The 22,022-nt window shown below is 38.5% G+C and overlaps 1 protein-coding gene across 2 annotated transcripts; it reads left to right on the top strand.

Moving 5' to 3' along the window:
- The first annotated feature begins 181 nt into the window (after positions 1 to 181).
- snx17 (sorting nexin 17) lies at positions 182 to 21,764 on the top strand. Of its 2 annotated transcripts, XM_078942425.1 has the most exons (16): positions 396 to 717; positions 928 to 1,160; positions 4,520 to 4,594; positions 5,728 to 5,845; positions 7,062 to 7,126; positions 9,268 to 9,378; positions 10,797 to 10,887; positions 11,941 to 12,028; positions 15,154 to 15,223; positions 15,310 to 15,402; positions 15,499 to 15,702; positions 17,696 to 17,824; positions 18,442 to 18,519; positions 18,680 to 18,751; positions 19,054 to 19,095; positions 20,023 to 21,764. In XM_078942425.1, exons 2-16 carry the CDS (start codon positions 1,101 to 1,103, stop codon positions 20,140 to 20,142), a joined length of 1,416 nt encoding a protein of 471 aa, XP_078798551.1. In that variant the 5' UTR covers positions 396 to 717; positions 928 to 1,100; the 3' UTR covers positions 20,143 to 21,764. The 2 variants fall into 2 exon arrangements, with proteins under 2 accessions (XP_004083729.1, XP_078798551.1); XM_004083681.5 differs by having other exon boundaries at positions 182 to 1,160.
- The last annotated feature ends 258 nt before the right edge of the window (positions 21,765 to 22,022 follow it).

Genomic DNA, 22,022 nt, shown 5'->3' with positions numbered 1-22,022 from the left:
AAAATGGATTTTTCACATTACGTTGCATAATGATTTGACAGTAATTTAACAGAGTTAAATGTCAATGAAAAGTCAATTATTACATTTCTATTTTAATTAAAATCTAAATTATGTGTTTTTGTGTCATTTAATTTACTTTAAATTTAATTTAATTTATTTATTTAATCGCTACTTTCAGATTATACCAAATGCAGTGGGGACCAAGCAAATGTTCTCTCGTTGTATCAACAAAGTTGTATCCTCTGAAATGAATGTTTTGTAAAAAGTACAAATTATTTCACAGTATGTTAGATATTTTGTAAACATTTTGACGTTGTAAGTATGTGTGGACGTATGTTTTATCACAATTCTTTTTCCTTCTGACCCCATTGATGATGTTGAAATGGTTTAGCCCAGGAGGGTTGTTGCAACGCTTTTTGACGGGCCACTCAGTCTTAACTGATAACACATCGGTTGAATTGTTGTAACCCGTTTATCATTCCAGCAACATCTTCTACTTTATTTTTCGGGTTCAGTCTCAATCGTCGCGTGAATTTTTCTCAGCAAAGCAAGAAAATTGGAAGAAAAACAGCGAATGTTACGTCCCGCTACACATTTTTTTGGAGAGGTTGAGCATTGGCTATGCGACGCTGGGTGATCGTAGGAACCAGCTGCACCTTTTGATCCAGAAACTTCATCTGCTGTTGGACTGAATTACATAAAATACGTTTCCCAATAGTAGGTTGTTTTATTGTTTATTTTATTTAAATGTTGTACAATGAAGGAAAGAGTTTTGATGCTAGCAGTTAATGTGTAAATGCAACATGGCTGCTGCGGGGATAGCAGAGAGAAAAGTTTAACAGGGACGTGGGGCAAGTTTCGAACCAGATCTGTTGTCCGCACATTCAAGTCGTAAACAGTCGAGCCTGCGTGGACACCGCTTTGCAGGGAGTCTAAAACCTACGGAGGAACTGTGTCGGAGCCGCCACCTCCTCCTCCTCTTCCTCCTCCTCCTCATCGGCGACAGTCGCAGCTGAGGACTTTCAAACTGTGGCGTCTCACCTCTTCATCTCAGACTCTGCTGGAGGCTTTCACGGCAGCTTTGTTTGTTTGGAGTTAAAATGCATTTCTCTATCCCCGAGACGGAAGTTCGCTCAGGGGACAATGGTTCAACCTACGTGGTGAGTACCTCTTTCCCCTTCTGTTGAAGCAAAATCATTGTTTACATGCACTAACAAAGTACAGCTAGCGGCAACTGCATTGACCAGAATCCTTTATAATCAACACGTATGATGAAACTGGCCACGAAGGAAGGGGGCAGTGACTTCAGGAACTAGCTTGAAAATAAGTTGAGTGAGAGTGATTTCTGACCGACTGTACATGATCCAGGAGTATTTGCACATTCAACATCACAGTAGTTCTGTTTTTATTTTATTTTAAATGCTACAATCGAAGGTAAAGAAGTGGTACAGTCCCCTCTCAGGGTCTAGTTTGTTAGAAAGCTTTGAGTCAGTATTTGTTGATTCTAGGAGTTGAGTTTCAAGTGTTGAAATCCTCTGGTATTTTAGCAAGTTCACAATTATTGATAACACATGTTGGGCAGCAGAATCACATTCTTCCCACTTTTGGCTTTATTTATTCAAAATCCCCACCCCAATTTCTATGTACTAATATGACTAATTCTGCTTATTTGCTGGTAAAATCTCCCTCACCTAGTTTGAAATTACCATTCATAAGGTTTGCCACGGACTTGAGTAATGAGGCATGACTGTTATAGCCTTTTTTTTAAATTAATGGATTATGCAGTTAAAATAATAATATTTGTCAAGGAAAATAGCATTCACATTATTTTTGTCTGCTTTATTTTGAAGGTTCTTTAGTTTTTAGTAATGCATTGAAGTACCAAAGAAAATCAACATTTCATTTGAAACAATATATTCTGCAGGTTTGCAACAGCTTACTAAAAAAAGAAAAAAAAAAGGAAAGTAATGCTTGAATATTCCTTATATGACAGCTGCACCATGTGCTTCCCATGAGTCATCACTCTGTCTGTTCCAAATGTCACAAACCTGTGGAATGGCTGCTTTCCAAATTGGCATCATGAGCTTGAGGGAGGAATGAAGGGGGGGGCAGTGCGCTCATTTATGTGCGCTCACTGCTTTGCAGATGCAACAATCACCTGAGAGTCATCACATTTCTGAACTTGGCAGTCAAAGTCCCTGACTTTGTTTCATTGGAGGTGTGCACTGCGGTGGCTGAGAGCGCCGCCGCTGTCATTGTGACCTTGCTGTTACCATGCTTTGGGAAAGAGCATTGCTTGATAATGATCCTAAAGGACGGGCTGTGTACCTTGGAACCAGTTGGCCGCAAAATCTGCAGAGTTTGCACAGAGCTTTGTAGAAAAACAAGGACATTTTTTTTTTTTTCGAACACGGTCCTGTAACAGTGCTGACATATATTTTGCTTTGCACTTCCTGTTTTCTATTGAACTTATGGCTTCCCGTCTCTTGCATGTGGTTTTCTTATTTTTGGGGTGTGGAAAAGGCAACTGGACTTTTATGATACTGTGTGAGGTGGTGACTCACTCGTCTCAGATGAGGAACAGGATCTGAAATGGGGGGTTTTAATCGAGTATGTTCACTGCCATAGAATCTTCTAAAAGATTATATTCTGCCTTTAAAACATGTTTCAAATATGACTGTGTCAAACAGGCGGAAAAAAACCCTTCGTTTTTAGACTCCTGCTTGATTTTTCTCAGCCTAAAAAACCACAAAGTCATGTTTGATTCCTAGCTGGACAATCAAAGTGAAGTGTTTTTGAGCCAGAATTAAATGCTGCAGATTTAATTTCTTTTGGCTTAGACTGCAGCTTCTGGCAGATTGCAAAACTACAGTAAACTTTGCTCTGGGAAAGAATATATATAATTTGAACTGTTTATAGTACACAAAATGCTGCAACATGATAGTTTTTTGTATTTTTCTTTTTTGAAACATTCTGCAGACTCATCCTTCCCTTCTTCCCTGAATACCTCCTCATGCTCGTCTTCAAACTAAACTTGTTAACCTCCCTTCAGTTTTCTCGTATCATCGCTTTACATCCCAAAGTTTTGCAACTTTTTCTTTTCCCTAAAAACAAGAATCAAAGTAAACTAAATCTGACGCTTGCAAGAGCTCTACTTGCAGATCTGATCTCTTGCAGTCGTCTTTGGTTTACTCATAGAGGTTCTTAGAAACTTTTATTATGACAGCTGACTGACCTTGTTGACTGCAAACATTGACTGTTGCAGAAAGGAGAGTTAACTACGGTGGCCCTGAGGTGCAAATCACTTAACACAAAAACATGTTAAAGATCTCAACGACAATTAAATCAGCAAAACTAATACTAAAAAAAAAATTCCATTTTAGAAATAAAACCAAATTCCAGAAACCAAAAAGTAAAAAAGAAAAACTGTATAAAATAAAAGCAATTTCCAGAAGTCCAAATAAAATGTTATAAAATAAAACAAAATAAGAAACTGGAAAAGATGGGTATTACAGGACATCCCTGATTGGATGATGACGTTTACATTTTAAAGGGGTAAAGCGGAGGGATGATTTGCCTGAACAGGTAAAGAGTTGATGGAGCAGTCACTGAACTTTTGCTGTGACTGTGGCCAGAAACTTCAAGAAAATATCTTCTATTGGAAGAAAATGCTACGTGAAGAAACATCATTCCATCTGTGACGTCCCATGATATCTTTTTCGGTTTCTTATTTTGTCTTTTCCTGAAATGTTTCTCTCTCTCTCTCTCTCTCTCTTTTTTTTTTTTAAATGACGTTTTGCTTTCTGGAATTTCTGATTTCTAAAATTATTTCTAGTTTTTATTTTTCCTGTTTCTCATAAAGTAAAAGATGATTTTTATGCCGTTAACTTTTTTTTATCAATTATATTTTGCATTTATTTTCAAATTTCTACTTTTGTCCTATATAGCCCCAACTGTGACATCCAAAGTAATGATATAATAACATTTAACATTCTAAATAGCAAAATAAATGTGACTTTTTTCCTTATTTTGTAAATTAACATTTTGGTAAATATATATTTTTTGAAATAAGGTTTCTTGAGGAGACACTTAAGGATTTCCTGTCTGCTCCTTCTCCATCCTTTGTGATGGTTCTGTTCTCCTGTTTGTGAGGCCTGACTGAGCTTTTAAAGACCCTCTCTGATGAACATTGTGTTGTTTTTGGTGTTTTCAACATGTTCTTGTGGCTTTTTTCTCCTGATGGAGGACGCATATTAGAAGAAATTAAGCTCAAAAATGGCATTTCTGTGCATTTTTTGATTCAGACCGTTGTGAATCAGGAGCATAGGTAGTTGTGGCAACACAGTTAAATAAGGAGTTCAGTTTTTAACTTAAAGAAAATGTTTTACTAAACACGTGTGGTTTCCTTTTAGCTCTAAATTTATTCTCTGATTCCTTCGGCAATGCAGTAAATAGTTTGAACTACATTCTTAAACATACCATCACATATTGATTTTATTGAAATCGTGTTTCCCTGCAGGCCTACAACATCCATGTCAACGGCGTTCTGCATTGCCGGGTCCGTTACAGTCAACTGCTTGGTCTGCATGAACAGGTGAGGCTTCAACCAGCCACACATACCTGCAATACTTTTAAAAGAACTCCCATCAGCAGATGCTTTTTACTTGTGCTTAAGAGTTGAGGCAATGGGACCTTTGTTTTAGAGTTATAAGCACATTTTGGCTGTTTTTGGATGTGTACTTGTGCTTTTCACCTGTCCTTGGATGGTATGAAGGGAGAGTGGGTGGATGAGACTGAAGGATTTTTTTTTTCACCTCCTGAGAAATGAAACCTAAGTCTAAAGTGTGCCTCTGGTCCCTTTGTCAGAGCATCTTTTTACAGAGTCAGAGCTACTTTGTTTTAGAGTCTTCATTAGAGGATTCCTGTAGTCAGCAATTGCTTGTTTTCTGCAAATTAACTAGGAAAATAGTGCTTTTTATACATTATTCATTTGCCCAGAATAGTGTTGAGGAAAGCATTTTTTCTTTTCTTTTGTGCCGCGGCTTCATTTCTGAAAAGAGCAAAGTCCTTTGTGGTAATGGGTGAACCAGAAGGACCTAAAGTTTGCAGAGCCTGAAAGCTGCCACTTGCTTGATAAAGGAAGTGGCAGAAAGGAGACCCATTCGAATGGACTTCCTGTCGTGCGTTTGCTCGCGGACGCTATTTGAAGAACATTTTCAACAAATCAGATTTTTTTTTTCTCTCTGTGTAACCACTGCTCCCTCCATCATGCTTGAAATTCCAAATTCAGTCAGTAGGCTAATGTCAAATCCCCCCCTTTCCTCCAGCCCTCAGTTTTCTGCTAAACGTACAGTATCTGCATAATGGGATGAAGGAATGCTGGTTTTTAAATGTTCGCAATTTAAACCAGCAGCTCCAAGATATTAGAAAACGGAAAGAATTTAGTCAAGAAGCTGGAACTGTAAACCAAACTTGCAGTGAGGCTCCAGCAGAGTCATAGCAGCAGCACTTAAAATAAACCCGTGATTCATCAGTGTTAAAAAAAGAAAAAAAGTGACATTTTATTTTGAAATCACAGTTATTTGACGTAAAAGACCTTTTTGGTTTGGATAAAAAGGAAAAAACCTCTTCTATGCAGAGTTAAAAGCCTCTTACTTTTATTTATTTATTTATCCTTTTTTTTTGTTTTTTTTTCTTCGCTTTCTTTTTTTACTTTTACACTTGCAGATTAAGAAGGAATACGGCAGCAACGTGGTGCCCAACTTCCCCCCAAAGAAGATCTTCACTCTGACCCCCGCTGAGGTCGAACAGAGGCGGGAACAGCTTGAAAAATACATGCAGGCCGGTGAGTTTTTGAGTTGGCATCTGAAAGGAAAAAACAAAAAGGCTGACCAAATTGAAGTTTTTCAAAATAAAGGTTTCTCATCTCTGTTTGTTTTACTTGGTGTGTGTGTGTTAGAAATGTTTTGGAAGTCTGGATGAAATGACACTTCGTATCATCTTAGCTTACTCTTTAAGACTCCAAATGCAATATCCTGTTTGTTTTGTCCACACTCTGCAAACAGGGTAAGCTTATTGTGCACACAGATGAAGAAGTGGAACTTGCAGGGTGTTTGTTTCAATCCTCTCAAGAACTGGCAGCTACAGCAGAACAAGGGAGCGTTGTTTGAGTGTGTATTTGCTCATAGTCTGGGAACATACGCACAGGGTGTTCTTGGCCACCAGTTCACTCGGTTACATCACGACTTTTCACATCGGTCTGGAAAAACTAAGAGCCACAAACACAATTTGTTCAGTGCTGAGCCCAGAACGTTTCATGTTTTTATCACATAATTGTAATGCTAGATTATGAAGTTAACAATAAGTACAGCACTTAAAAAAAAGTAAATTTAGAAATAACTTGTGAGTTCCATGGCACCATAGGAAAGTTTCAAAGCCAAATTAAAAAACTGCACTCATTTGAATCAACACAGAAACAAAGAAATTACATCTTTCAACAACAAAAAATGTGTATCTAAAGACCCATTCTGATGAAAATAGTGTTTTTAACATGTTCTTGTGGCATTTTTTTCTGATAAAGGACATGCATGAAGAAAATTAGGCTCCAAATCTGAGTATTTATTGATTCAAATTGTTGTGAATTGGGAGCAGATGTAAACAGAAGAGAGTAATTGTGACAGAAAATACACTGGGCGGACCGCAAGGTCCTTACTCCACTCCACAACGGGGAGGGGAAGGGGGGCGGGGGCTGTTATGCACCAACTCAGAGGGGAATTTCTAATGAACTACTGCTGTTCTGCAGGAACTATGTCCAAGAAAACGATACAAGTTTTATTTCATTTTGCCTAAAAAAAATAATCATAATGAAAAGACCACACTTTAAGAATAGATCAATAGATGATTAGAGTGGGACTTTAAATACTTTTAACGATATCCATGACCTCAAATAAGACAAAAGTGTTGCAATAGAAGAAGATATAAAAAGGAAGATGAACTGCTGTGTAAAGAGTTTCTGACAGTGAGAACTAATGTATTGTTTAATGATGTATTATCTTTTCCAGTACGTCAGCATCCTTTGCTTGGAGCCAGCGATTTGTTCAACAGCTTCTTAAGGAAAGCACAGCAGGTTTGTTTTTTTTTATGCCGTTATCAGTCTGTTTTTGTTGCGTCATCATAGATCTTGAGATGAAGATTAAACCAAAATGATAAAACTCTTCTTTAATCTTTGTCTGTATTTGACCCTTTATGGTGGAGAAACAGACTGGCCTGTTCACACCGGGACGAATTTCGCCGGCGATTTTCGCCGACGTTTAACGCCTCGTGACTAAACAAAGGGCACCAATGAGAGTGTGAACACCGACGCGAAAAAACGCCACGCGTCAAAGCGTCAAAAAAAAAAAACGCCTCGTGTTCGTTTTTTTTTTTTCGACGCGTCGCGTCGAAATCTATTCGACCAATGAGAATGGCGCTTTTGCACACGTGTCTGGAGCTTCTGAAGTTACAGTTAAACACAACTTGGGGGCGCTCAAACACAAAACTGCCTTGCTGAGCACACATACCAGCGAAGAAGATAGACGCCAAGTAGCGTCTACACTGCCGCGAAGAAATAATGACGTACATTCTAAAATATCCCCGAACGAAGCACCAGTTGGAGCTACTGATGCTTGAAATATTCATGTTTTCTTTGTATTATTCTGACAATCGCGTAAATACTTGCTCTCTCATTCTGAGGGAAAAGCGACTTTAAGAAGCGTAAAGTTGCGCAGCGCCACCTTGTGTACAGGAGTATTTCTGTTTACATTAAGCGCCATCTAATGTCAGGGAAGGAAATTGCATGTTCGCTCGGCTCATCGTCAGCGAAAATCGCCTGGGTGTGAACACAAAAGACGTGGCGAAAAACGCTGGCGAATAACGCCTGGCGAATATTCGTCCCGGTGTGTACGGGCCTTTAGATTTTGCTGAAAAGATGCTGCTCCTCGTGTTTTTGCTAAAAAAAAAAAAAGAGCTTCATAGTTCTTCCCGTCATTTTTTTTAAGTGAAAAAATCAGCAGATTTTTTTATCAGCTTCTCTTCCGCTGTGAAAATCCCTTCCTTTTTCTCTCACACAAGCCCAACAGAGTTTATGCACGTCTCCTAACCTACAGCAAAGGCTGGAGGTGCAGAACAGGAGATGACTTGCCACCCACCGTACGCATTATTCTGCAGCTTTAGAGGAGCCGCGGCTCCTACAGTACCCCCCCACAGAGAAGACGGGGAGGATTAGAGGCTGCCTCTACTCCTCACAAAGAGGAGTTTTCCACTTAAAGATGGCAGCAGCCGCTCCACACAGTTTGAAAAGGCTCAGTTTGTGGGCGCGACTTATTTATGTTGGGAGTTTTTCCTCCTTTTTGTCTGCAAATGATCCATTTAAGAGGAACTTTAGCTCAAAGAAAGAAGTGCTAAACTGACAGGAAGTGAAGGTACTTTGAGGATTTGTGGGTAACATTGAACACAATAGAAGAGAGGGGGTGGGGGAGGATTTTCTTCCTTTCCCTTTTCAACTTTTATTTACAAAATGCTCTTTCAGTGATTTCAAAGATTTATCCTAAAGGAGAAAAGATTAAAAATATAATAAATGATACAAAATCAAATGGCAAACCAAACAGTAACAGTCAAGTTAAAATAGGAGCAGGAAGGTAAAACAGATCATTTATACCAACTTTTTATGAAGAATTGTTTGTCATTTTTAAACTTAAATCAGTTATATTTGACAAAAAGTAAATGAATGCTTATTTTCAGTAAAAGTTAATGTTGTTCAAAACTTTTTTTTATATACTTTTACAGGATGTTCTAAATTACATTGTTAGCAATACTTTTTAGAATAAGTTTGTAGTTTATTTTAGTTTTTATATCAAAGAAAAAAAGGTTTTTTAAGTATAAGATTCTGCATCAAGTAAGTTATTTTAAATATTTGATAAAAGGCTACTAGTTGATAGGTTTGTGTTTTTCTTCACGTGTTATAAGTTTTCTCTAATCTAATCTTTTTTGCAGTAATAATCTACACCAAAAAAAATGTTTGAATCAATTCTGGACCTTATTGCTGCAGCGAGCAGTTAAATTGCCAGCAAGGCTTTTATTTTTTGAATTTGCTTGTAGCCCGCGGCTAAATGGTCGCTCTATTTTGCGTTATCAGAAGTTTGGTTTGGTGCGGTTTTGTTGTCCAGCAACAGGAATGAAAACAGAGCAGCCATGAAGCTGAATTAAAGCCCACACTGTTGTGCTGGACAGGAGACCCAGCAGATTCCCACAGAGGAGGCGGCTCTGGACATCTGCCTCTGCAGCGGTCCGAAGCTCACAGTCCACATCCTGACCTCGGATCAGACGGAGGATGTTCTTGAAGTAAGCTCCAGATATTTCGGCTCCTAAAACTGAGATATAGTCAGTTATAGACAGTCCTAAGACTGTCATATTAAAACAGTGTAGGGGTTTTTAATATAACTTTGGTCTTCTTAACTGGAGGCATTTGAGCTGTGCTGTTCACAGCAGATCTGACAGATGCAGAGCGCTTCAGGCTTTAGACCCCTCCCTCTTTTGAGCACTGAATCACTGCATGCCACTGATCCAATTCAGCCATGTTTACTGATGCAGACATTTTTCGCTGCAAACACAACTGATTTACAAAAAAAAAAAAAAAAAAAAACTAAAAGTGGAACAAAATCTGCTTAAACCAAAGCAGCCTTAAACCTGAAAACCAAAGCACATGAAGAATAATATACAGTACTGAAAAGGATTTGATGCTATATAAGGTTATGGATAACTTTATACAGCTATGGTGGTGTAATTTCAATATATTCTCCTTTGTTGATTTAGTTTTTGCACAGGCTTTTCTGGAAGTTGAAATTCTGTTAATGTTTAATGACAAGTTTAACTACAGTTAACCTCTCGCCACATCAGCACAGCTCAGAGCACAGAACTGGAGAAAGGGCAGTCTTTAGGGATCATTGGGTTCTCTTTAGATGATTGTGGAACACTTTAACTGTGCAAGTCTGACGGGTGTCAGAATTTTAAAGCTTGATTTGAATTGCACTTAACAATGTTTTTTTTCTTTTCTTTTCCCCACCAGAGTCAAACCAATATTTGTTTTATTTGTAGCCACATGTGGCATGTTTGCACTTTAGATTTTAAAGATCACTTTAATCCAGCTCTAAAAATTGAGCATTTTGATCAAGTTAAATAGTAACGATGTCAAAGTAAAAGCATAAAATTACAAGACGACAAATATTTACAAAAATAAGTGCTTTTATATTGATCAGATTAGAAAAACGCATCCCAATTGGTGTCATTTAAATTTAAAAATAAAAACATAAAGTATCCAAAAGTTATTAATCATTACAAAACAAACAAAAAAACTGCTAAGTTTTATATTAAGCTATCTAAAAACTTACCAGATGTTAAAGAATTAAAAAATGTACCAGGATGGATAAAACCTTTTGAGTATAATCAGCAACTTTGTTTTATTTTACTCAAAAATGAACTCATAAAAATGAAAAGGGAAGAACAGCTATTAAATCCTGCGACAGACTGGCGACCTGTCCAGGGCATCCCTTGCCTACGCCCAAGTGGCCGGGATAGGCTCCGGCAACCCCGTGACCCCGAAAGGGAATAAACGGTAAAGAAGATGAATGAATGAATGAGCTATTAAATCTACTCATTCAAACCAGTCACTCAGAAGTTAGTCAAAGCTGTGGATCTCCCCGTTTTTATCACAGGTTTCCACATTTTCATTCTTGAATAAAGTCGTTTCTGTCTTCCTGAAGGCTGTTGGTACAAAGCTGGACCTCCCAGATGACCTGGTTGGATATTTCAGTCTCTTCTTGGTCCATGAAGGTGTGGATGGAAGCTTGACATGTAAGTTCCTGAGCGAATGTCTGAATGATTTATTTTTATTTTTTTACACACTTTGTGTTAAATATCTTTGTTATTACGACAGCAGAGTGAGGAAAGGTAAATAGTTCACATGTTAGGAAATATTTTCAGTCTCATAAAACGACAATTAATTGAGTTGTCCTTGGAAACTCCTAAAAACCGCTTTTGGTAATTGAACAAACCAAAATTAAATGAGGCGTTGTTTGATAAAAGCTGTTTGGGTACTTGTTATTTAGTCTGTTGTTACATCACACAGATGTTAAAGGACAAACCTTTATAAGGTAAAATCTGAATATATTTCGATTTCTGTTGAAAGAAGGGATTTAAAAAAATAAACTCGTCTTTTCTTAACATCGTCGGCTCCAACTGCAAAACCTGCTGGATTCATCAGAGGCTCATTAGGGAGCTGCCCTCACCAGCTGTGGATCTGACAGTTCTCATTCACTTTTAATCTGACCAATGTGCCTTTTTGCATAAAAAGAAAAAATGGGGCTGAATTTTTGTCCAACTTATGAAACCCATCACGAAAACATTCCAGCAGGTGACCATCGAGTAAACATAGCAGGGATATTTTTCATTCCACTGAGTATGAGGAGAGATTCCAGACATTCGATCTATCAAATCTGATGATGGGAGGACCATAAAAGCTTCAGCTTTAAGGCTGAAGTTTGTGAAGTTCTCCATATTAAATGTTTTTTCAAAAATCCTGTACCGCTCTATTTATTAATGCATTCCGTGTACAAAGGGCTTTTTCTTGTAAATGGATTAAAAACACCCCAAACTCAATTAAACAGAAAAAAGTCTTATTTACGGGGAAATAAAGTAGAAGCAAATATGAGGGCTCCTTCACTTTCCTTTGGGAAAGGACTGATGTGAAACAGCTGCAGCCTCTGTATTTATTTTCCTAACAAAAAGCTTCAAACTGTCCAGATGGCGTCTTTCTGGTTTTTTTTTTTTTCCCTACATTGATACCATCATCATTCCTATGTTTGGGACTTGAGATGCCTCACACTTTTGTGTGTGTTTTTCTTTCAGTTGTGCGAAAGCTGCAGGAGTTTGAGCTGCCTTACGTTTCCATTACCAGCTTGCAGAGCTCGGAATTTCACATAGTTTTACGAAAAAGGTACCGACTTCTCAAACGCTCTGACTGAAGTTTGATGTGTTTTCTATTTTTTGGGGGGATGTGTTTTCTCTATCCAACACCAACATTCTGTTTTTGTCTTGGCAGTAGCTTTTTTGTGTGGTAAACTCCCCAACAGGAGCTTCTAACTTCTATGATGACATTGCAGCTTAACCCTAGAACACTTTCACTATAAAAAGTTGCACCATTACGTTTGCCGAGGCATTTTTACACGATATAATATACACAACAAAAAGTACTTGTCGTAAAAAATAGATCAATACATGACAACACATGATAAATTAGTGGTATGTGTAACGAAATGAAAAAGAAGGACATAGAAGGTCCTCAAAACGGGAGCAGGTTTAGCTCGTGCTGGTTTGCGGCGCCTTCCATCCGTGAAAACCAGGGTTCGACTCCGGGCTGCTCCCTGTTCCCTTCTCTACTTCTGTGCCGGTCCCAAGCCCGGTTGCTTTGAGAGGGTTGCGTCAGGAAGGGCATCCGGCGTAAAACATTGCCAAGTTTACCATGCGACTCGTTCGCTGTGGCGACCCCAGATGGGTAAAAGCCGAAAGAGAAAGAAGAAGAAGGTCCTCAAAACAAGCTCACAAATTACTGAAAAATTAGGGATTTAAGAACCAAAAATTCCTGAAAAATACTAAAATCCTACTTGAAACTTGGTCTTTGGTCTAGCCATTCCTGGGGACATGTGAGCCTTCCCTGGTGAAGGCACAGACTCCTTGACAAGCAACATATTGAAATTCATGTACCGGTGAGTAGTTTTCCTTTGGTGAAAATCTCCCGGCAATAGTGCTCTAGGGTTAAAATTGTAAAATAAAGTGCAAAATAAATGAGATTACAGGAGTTTTAAGCTCATATGTTTCTGCTTTGACCTCACAGTGCTGTGTTGACTATATTTATTTATATACATGCAGGCAGGAGCACGTAAAACATCATTTTCTTAGATATATATAAGATACAGAATTGAGCTTAAAAATGTAACAACAAGCACAACACATGACTGGATTTCATGCTTGCAATGTGTACCTTTTTGAATACTCGAATTATCCTCATGTTGGTAGTTAATTGACTTTTTTTTCCCTTTTTAAACCATTTCTTATTCCTTTGGGTAAAAAGGATAAATCTGTTTTTTTTTATTGCAAGTATTAATATTTTAATGAAAGGCCTTTTTCCCCATTCAAAACATTTATTTGGAAACTTTCCTGCTCTTAAACAAATATAGCAGCATTTAAAAACATAGCAGCTTTAAGAAAATATATAACATTGTCTTTTTTTTAACTTCCAATCTTTAGTTTCTTAATCCTTTGAGACTTTTTGCTCTCATTTAATTAGGAATAAGTGTGTTTATTTAGGCTTTTCATGTAACAGAAGTGCAAAAATAAAAACCCAAGTTTTCCCTGAAAACCTCAATGCCCCCAGTGGACACGGTGAACTCCCTCTCCAGTCTGAGGCGTGACTGCTCCATTCATCAGCGTTTCTCTACTTCCTCACATATCTGTTCTTTCATCAGCCTGCCTCCCACAGACTCCAGAGGTACACAGGATGTTTACTTTCAGCCTCCCTCAAGGAGAGACTTGGTCTCGCTGACCTAGTTTCATAGTGGAGGTAGTATGGGAAGAAATGAAAGTCAAACTAACAAGTTGAGAGGAAGGAAAAAACAGACCCCCATTGGATAAAAGTACTGGGAGGAATGTGGTCCAAGTGAAAAAAGTAAAACTCTTGTGTAGAAAGAAAGTATTTCTTTTAAGTTCTTTATTTTTTTCTGAAGTGAGTCAAAGAAATGTTACAATCTGTTAGAATCCAGCAATGATGAGCCCAAGAAGTCGACACAATTCTGAACCTTATTTTTGCAGAAGCACAGTTGCAGTGAGAGTCCTGCTAAAACATGGAAAAACATCTTCTGAACCCTGGCCATAATAATCCTTGTTTGATATATCTATATACTGTTTTAAAACTAAACTACTTGGAAATAATCTGTTTTGAGAGTTTTCTATTTTTCTTGGAAATCTTTCCCAACTTTGAAATTTCTGTAATGCATCAATTCTTTGACCTATATCTTTTTTCTAGATAGCAATAGATTTTCTGTAAAAAATAAATAAATAAACGCACCTTAGTGTGCAGAAATGTTAGATTTAGTTTGAAACTAATTTACTGTTTCCAAATGCAAAAGGCAACGTACAATCTAGCACGCACATCTGGATAAAGGATTTGGTATTTCTCTGTTAGTGAAAGGAAAACCCACAAAAGTCACTAAAACAACTTGAAACTCCTAAAATTAAATATAAAAATGATTTTGAATTGTTGTTCAACAAATTCATAAATATAAGAAATATTTTTTAATTTTGTCTAATAGGATTTTCTGGATGATCAGTATTTGACAGTAGACTTGACAATAGAACATCCAAAGTAAAAGAAACGAAAATGTATGATGAAATGTGTTTGCAATGTTGGCAAACAATCTTGTTAACTTTCTCTTCAATTAAACTGTTTCTTAGATTGAATATCATAATATAGTAAATAAAGTCTTTAGAGAGAATTTAATTTTCGACAAGCGTTGGTGTTGTGATTATCAGATCCAAAGGCCGGATTTGTTTTAAATTAGCTGTTTTTGTGGGACTTTTTTCCCAAATGTTTGATTCAAGTCTAAAAGGACCTCAAGTATATAAGTTGGAATACAAGCTTTGTTCTTAATAAAATCTTTTTTTTTTTTTTACAAAGTACTGGTAGTTTATTTACTTCCAGTTTTTTCTCTGGTATTTGTGGGTTTGAAAGAGTAAGCGTCAGATATTCAAACAGCATGTGAAAAGAACTGTGTCCTCTGCATACTCCTGCACATTGAAGTTAAACTGAAGTTGAAAATACTTTGGCCACTTCACAACCTGTTCATGCAGAGAAGAAATAATTTGAACATATTTTAGTAGTTGGGATAGGCTCTAGTATCCCGTGACCCTGAAATAGATTTAAGTGGGTTTGGAAAATGGGGAGATGGATGGAAAAACCATATTTTGTGCTTTTTGAATCTGATTTTACTTTTGTACAGGAGTCAGTTTTGCAGCAAGACCTTAAAGAACAGTTCCACTTATTCTCTGCTTTTCTTGTCTCATCAGTTACTGGGACATGGCCTATGATCAGGATGTGATGGACAACAGAGTTGGCTTAAATTTACTCTATGCTCAGGTAAAAAAATGTTGTGGTATAACCGATGGTGAAGCTGCTGAGCTTTTTTGTTTATGATGTTTTTGCGCCTTACTTTGCCTCATCAGACAGTGTCTGACATCGAGCGAGGCTGGATCCTCGTCAACAAGGATCAACAAAGACAACTTAAGTCACTTCAGGAAAAAGGCTCCAAAAAAGAGGTAAAGTGTTTGCCGCTCTCCTTTCTTAATAACCAAATGTGTTAAGTAAAGTCGTGTGACTCAAAAACTCCTTCCTCCCCTTTTTTTTGTGATCAGTTCATCCATCTAGCACAAACTCTCAAGTACTACGGCTACATCAAGTTTGACCCGTGCATCACAGATTTCCCCGAGAAGGGATGCCAAGTCATCGTCAGCGCCGGCAACAACGAGCTCAATTTCCACGTCAAGCTGCCCAACGAACAGATGAAGGAGGGGAGCTTTAAGGTCACGCGCATGAGATGTTGGCGAGTCACGTCTTCTGTAAGTGGGAGAAATGTGCACAAGCAGAGCAGAGGGGTGGGGACGTGAGCACTCGCCTTTAATTCTGCAGCGCTGAAATAATCATTATAATCAAGGGAAACTGTTGCTGGCAGCGAAGCAGCTTGTACTTCTGAGTCGGCGCGGTTCCAAGCATTCCCCCTCTTCACTGCAACACGAGCAAAACGACTTATCCCTCGCCAAGCGTGAAGTATTCTTTTCAAGTGTTTCCCTCACGGAGCGTGCTGACCTTACATCGGCGCAGACGCTGCTCGTCACAAGGACACTCATTGAGTGGGTTAATATGTGAAAGAAATGCAAACTGTGTAAGGAATAGGAAGGTTGCAGGCTTCTGTGGCTTCATGGATTCCTTTCAACGTCCGTGTTGGAGTCTATTCTGTAGTTAACTGAGATACTATGAGTTTTAGCATTTTCTGACACTCGGGAGTAATATTTGTGAGGAACCGAGGATTTAGGTGCATCATATGCAGATGGTGAATGAACCGTGCCCTAGTGGAGGAACTGAGACTAAGGATTTCCCGATCGCGTAGTTTCACGCAGTACATGCAGTCATTCCTGCCTGCCCCTCTCATGTATCATTCTGTAACCGGGTAGACGGCCTGATGAAATTCACAACAGCCGCAGGATCACTGAACTGCAGCCGCCTGCCCAGCTGCAGTCGCACCCACCTTCTCCACAAGTGTCGATGACTGATTTGTCCGTTGTTTATATGACCGACAACATCAACACAATCTTCGCCTGATGATGATTCAAACCTCAAAAGAGGTTTTCTTAATCTAAACTTTTTTTTTATTCCATTCCTTTTCTTAAAGGGTGACTTATTATAGTTCAAATCTCAGATTTCTTTCCCCCTCTCTTTGGAAAGAAATGACATTTTTTTGTTCATAAGCACATCCGATTCTTCCAGTCATCCAGTGTTTGTGATGATCACTTCAAAAGATTGTAGGCTTGAGCTTTAGACTTGGGTTGCAGCCGTGCTCATCTCCTATCCACGCTGTTTTCAGATTTTCCTTTAAGATACTGGCAGCACCAAAAATAAATAGCCATTGTTGTACATTTTCCTGGCAGCTGAACTTTTCATTCCCCCACAGCCATGTGAAAAGTGAATAAAAAGATTCTCTGGAAGACAAAATTAATGAGCAGATAGTGAATGGAATTTAGATGTAGTTTGACATTAAATTGCCAGCCTGAAAACAGATTATTGACAGCCTCAGAGGACGTGGGAGCTTTTGTTTCTGACTAATAAAATAGTTAAAATTTTTGGCTTTACGGTTTTTCTCTTATTTTTAATGTTCCTTTTCTGTATATGTTCCACCTGAGAATTAGACAGAAATGGGGCTTCATTAGGTTAATATGGCGACATTTAAACCTTTACCCATACATTCTATTCTTTTGATTCCTTCAGGAATTGAAATGAAGTATTAAGTTTGATGTTCCATAAACCTGGTGGTTCATTTGAATGACCACTGTGATACGATTACATTTCATGACGTGGATGATTTTACATCATTTATGCAAATGACTGACTTATCCTCCTGCATAATCTTCACAGCCGCGGGGCTGCATAAAATTTCAGATACGTCTCAGCTGGTTTCCTTTCACGGCGAGCTGCAGCGCCGCCCAGCAAGGGGGATTCATTGCCGAGCTCCCTCTTGGAGGTCAAAGTCCTTTTTAATGAGCCTTTTCCTGTCCAACCAAATCTTCCAAAGATCTACTTTGCTGCAGAAATGGTATCCAGAGGAAGGCGTGTAAACAGTATATGTGTATTCAGGTCAGATTGTTGTTTGTGCTACTTTTGTATATTTATGTGAGTAGCAGGGGCATACAGGGGGGGTTTCGAGGAAGTAATTGAGGTAAGTAAGAGGTTTTTGATGCAGCTAGTTGGGAATGCATCCTAACTAGAGGAAGTGAGTAAAAATAAATGTGACTGACCTGTGAAAACGAATTATCATCCATTTCCGCTTTTGTGCTACAGCAAGTCCCAGTAACCAACGGTACGACCAATCCCTGCGGCTCGGCGAAATGCGACGTCAAACTGGAGCTCGCTTTCGAGTATTTGATGAGCAAGGACCGCCTGCAGTGGGTCACCATCACCAGCCAGCAGGTAAGAGAAAAAACTGAACATGACTTAATGTTAGCGTTACTTTTGTCACACGCTTTCAATCCTGCGGCTTATTCAATGATGCGGCTAGGTAGCAGGTGACGTATAGGTGCATGCCTATAAGTTACTGCTGCTCTCAGTGACTTTTACCAGTATGCCCCCCCCCCAAAAAAAACAAAAACAACCAAAAAAAACAAAAACACACACAAAATCCCCCTGCGGCCGCATCACAAATGAATACCGGTACAAGTAATAATTACAATGCAGTATTCTTTATTAACAAATGACAGTAACTACTAACTATCTAACCAATGAACTAACTGTATAGGTGTTGTAGAATGAGTGTGTGTGTCAGCGCGCTGTGTGTAAGAGGAAGGAGCAGGAGCATGGCAAGAGTGACTGAGAGTGCTCCCTCTTGCGCTGCACGCGCTCCCTCCTCTTTATTACACACGTGTCCGGTTTCAGCACAAACACATCTTAATTCTACAATACGTGTTTCATTGTGGGCACATGCGGCTTATGTATGTAGAAAATGTTTTATCCTTTAAAAATGTAAGGGGTGCGGCTTATAACAATTGCAACACAAAAGAATTTCACTGACCCTCAGCGTCTGGTTTCAGGCCATCATGATGAGCATATGCCTTCAGTCTATGGTGGATGAACTAATGGTCAAGAAGTCAGGTGGCAGCATAAAAAAGGTAGGTGAACCATCAACCACAGCAGACCAGTATCAATTTATAACAGATTTGAACCCTGTTTTAAAATGTTATTGTATCACAAAACATGTGAATAGATGACAAACTTGATGTATATTTTCTCAAATCAGAATTGTGCGTCTCTTGTTCTGCTCCACTGCAGGTTTTAAAAAAGAGACAGGAGTCTCTCCACAGAGCCGACAGCCAGCAAGCAGTGAAATCTCCCCCCCTACTGGTGAGATAGGCCAAATGTTTTTTCCCCTGAAGAACTTCTTGTTTACCTTTTCATTTTTCTACACACAGTTCTACAATGCTAACATTGTTAGCAAATAAATGATTTTAGCTCAATTAAATGACACAGATGGTTTTTAAAATGTCAGTAACAAAACTTTAGTTTGTCTTTTGTGTAGAAAACTTTTTTTTGTTTTAGTACGGTTGGCTTTCTTAGTATGTAATATCAACCTTTTGGACTATTTGTTCATACTTATTAACAATTTTAGCAGTTATTTTGATCATATTTCTATGTTCTTTTTGCAGGAATCCCCTGATCCAAACCGAGAACAAATAGTTAAACTCTCTGTAAGTTCCTTTTTCCAACATTCAGAAAAACAACCTTTAAACTCTGGATTGAATTCATACAAACTCCCCAGCCACTTTATTAGGTACACCTCACTAGTTCCAGGTTGGACCCCTTTTGTCTGTAGAACTGCATAGATTCAACAAGTTACTGGAAACATTTCTCAGAGAGTTTGGTCCCTATTGACATGACAGCATCATGCAGTTGCTGCAGATTTGTCGGTAGACATCCATGATGCCAATCTCCCGTTCCACCACATCCCAAAGGTGATCTATTGGGCTCAGATCTGGTGACTGTGAAGAACATTTGAGGTCAGTGAACTCATTGTCATGTTCAAGAAACCAGTCTGAGGTGATTCCAGCTTAATGACATGGAACATTATCCTGCTGGAAGTACCATCAGAAAATGGTACACTGTTGTCATAAAAGGATGGACGTGATCAGCAGCAATACTCAGGTGGGGTGTAGCGTTGTTGGTTCTAAGGTGCCCAAAGTGTGCCAAATAATATCCCCCACACCATGACACCACCACCACCAGCCTGAACCATTGATACAGGCAGGATGGATCAATGCTTTCACGTTGTTGATGCCTAATTCTGACCCTACCATTTGAATGTGGCAGCAGAAATGGAGACTCATAAGACTAGACATCATTTTTTCAATCTTCTATCTTCAATCTTCTGAAATATTGAGCCAGCCCATCTGGCACCAACAACCATTCTACATTCAGAGTCCCTTCAATCCCCTTTCTTCCCCGTTCTGATGCTCAGTTTGAACTGCAGCAGATCTTTTAGACCGCGTCTACATGCTGAAATGCATTGAATTGCTGCCAATTTGCACTAGCAGTTGGACAGGTGTGCCTAATAAAGTGGCCGGTCAATGAATGATGAATTACTGTCTGTCAAGTTAACGATCCTTTTTTCTGTTTAGACCAAGCTAAACTCTGTGTCTCTCCGAGGGATTAGCACCTCCAACTCCGCCAACGACATCAGCAGCAACGATTTCCACGGCAACTATGCTTTCGAAGGAATCGGCGATGACGACCTGTAATACGTTCTTTACCGTCCTTCCTTTTTGCCATTTCAGTTTTAAGACAAACAAAGGTCAGAATCTGAGCCGAGACTCGCTAAGAAGGTGTCCACTTCTTGCAATACTGTAGCTTTTTCCCCCCCCCAAAGGAGAAAATGCTGCCTTAAGCTTTCACGTGATCTTTGACTGTCATTTGCTCTCTCTAGACTTTGAAGGCTCATTCCAGTTTTAGTTGCAATCATGTTTAAACTTTGCTCCTTCTTTATTGAGCTTATGAAAGTGTGGATTCTTCCCTGGGTGGTTGTGCGTTAAACTTGGCCTTTCACTAGTGATCAGACAGCAGAACTGTGCAAATGTCGAGTAAGAAAGTAAAGTATCTTGCAGATGCTCAGTTACATGGATGATTAATGTTTGGCGAAATACCAAAACATATATTTTTAATAGTGTTGCCTGTGTTTCATCGTGTGCTGAGGCAGCAGCTCTCATTCTCGTCCTGCCTTCAGAAGTGGTCTGATGCCTTAACGGTTTCCTGCTTTGAACTCATCCACCATCTTGCCGTTCGTCTCACCCAGTGGGTTTTTTGAGTCTGCAGAATGAGGTGATGATTGAGCTGCTTGCACTTCCTGTAACCATCTTTTTGCACAGTGTTACTAGAAAATGAGAAAAATTTTAGAGCTCAAGCCAGACTTCTTTTTCTTTTTTTATCGATCCCCCCCAGGGAGGCATTGTAAATTCATTTTAAAATTTCTTTTATATGTTTTTAAAAAGTTTCTCATTAATGCCAAATTCTAGTTTACTAAAGCAGTTTGCACAAAATAAACAAAAAAATTATGATAATGTCACTTTTTTATATTCTGTACATTGCTATAAAGGGTTACTAATATCATCATAGAGAAATGTAATCAGATCAAATGTAATCTAAGCTGCATAGGGCAACGTTCAAAAGGACCAACATTATCATGTTTACATTAATGTTGAGGGGACTTTCATTTGTATTTTTTTTTAGTATAAATGAAAAGTGTTTACAGATTTTGCTTTTGATTAACTTGTTATTTTTTTAAGGAGATCGTGTGAGGATCTGTGGCTTTAGTCTTTTGTTTGTATGTGGTGCCAATCATCAAAGAAGATAAAAAAAGGTGCTTTGAAATGCTGGAGTGAACAAAATTCACAGTTGTAGGCAACAAAATGAAACATATCTCACCTGCTTTAGAAATCCTGTCGTTCCATATTAATGCTTGACTGGTTTCAAAAGCTGCCTCTAAATGTAAATCAGTGCCAACCTATCAACAGCTTTATTCTCACAGGTAGCTATGACAAACTAAATGTTGTCAGTGTAAATATCTTGTTCTTTCTCTGCTGTGATTCATCTTGTTTTTCTTTTTGTTGCTGGGTAGAGAATATAGACTCCTACCAAGTTTTTTTTTCTTTGTAGCTGTCAATACCAACTCCACAAACCTGCGAGATCCTGGATGTTAAATGTTTAAATCAAAATCACACTAGCAGTTTTTCCATCAGCGTCATTTTTCAAATAATAAAAAGTCCCTTTTCATCAATGTTTTCCACTCATTTCTTTTAGATTTTGGTGTAAAAGTCAATGTCTGCCTTGTTTGTGATGATGCTAAAATAAACAGAAATAAACAAAATTTCAGTGGTTGTCATCAAATTACACAGCAACTACCAAAAGCCATCATTTCATTATATTGTCAATGTTTGAAACAAGCTGAAAATAAGTTAAAATATCTGGTAAAATATTTAAAAGTTTGGTCGATTTTGAAGGTACTGTATATGGGTGAGTTCAGTTTTTTTATTAGAAATGTGGAAAAATAGACTTTTTGTAGGACAGAAAGAGGTTTTGTTGGTCATTTTTGTTTAAATATTAGATCCTTATGGGAGCCTTGTAG

Source organism: Oryzias latipes, chromosome 24 (genome assembly GCF_053564925.1).
Source record: "Oryzias latipes strain Hd-rR chromosome 24, Olatipes_Hd-rR_3.1".
NCBI lineage: Eukaryota > Metazoa > Chordata > Actinopteri > Beloniformes > Adrianichthyidae > Oryzias > Oryzias latipes.
This window is presented reverse-complemented; position numbering and strand designations above follow the sequence as displayed.

Coding starts and splice junctions, on each gene's coding strand:
- snx17 (XM_004083681.5), top strand. CDS start 1,101: ATGCATTTCTCTATCCCCGAGACGGAAGTTCGCTCAGGGGACAATGGT. Junction 1,161..4,519: donor ACAATGGTTCAACCTACGTG/GTGAGTACCTCT, acceptor GTTTCCCTGCAG/GCCTACAACATCCATGTCAA. Junction 18,520..18,679: donor CAGGTGGCAGCATAAAAAAG/GTAGGTGAACCA, acceptor GCTCCACTGCAG/GTTTTAAAAAAGAGACAGGA.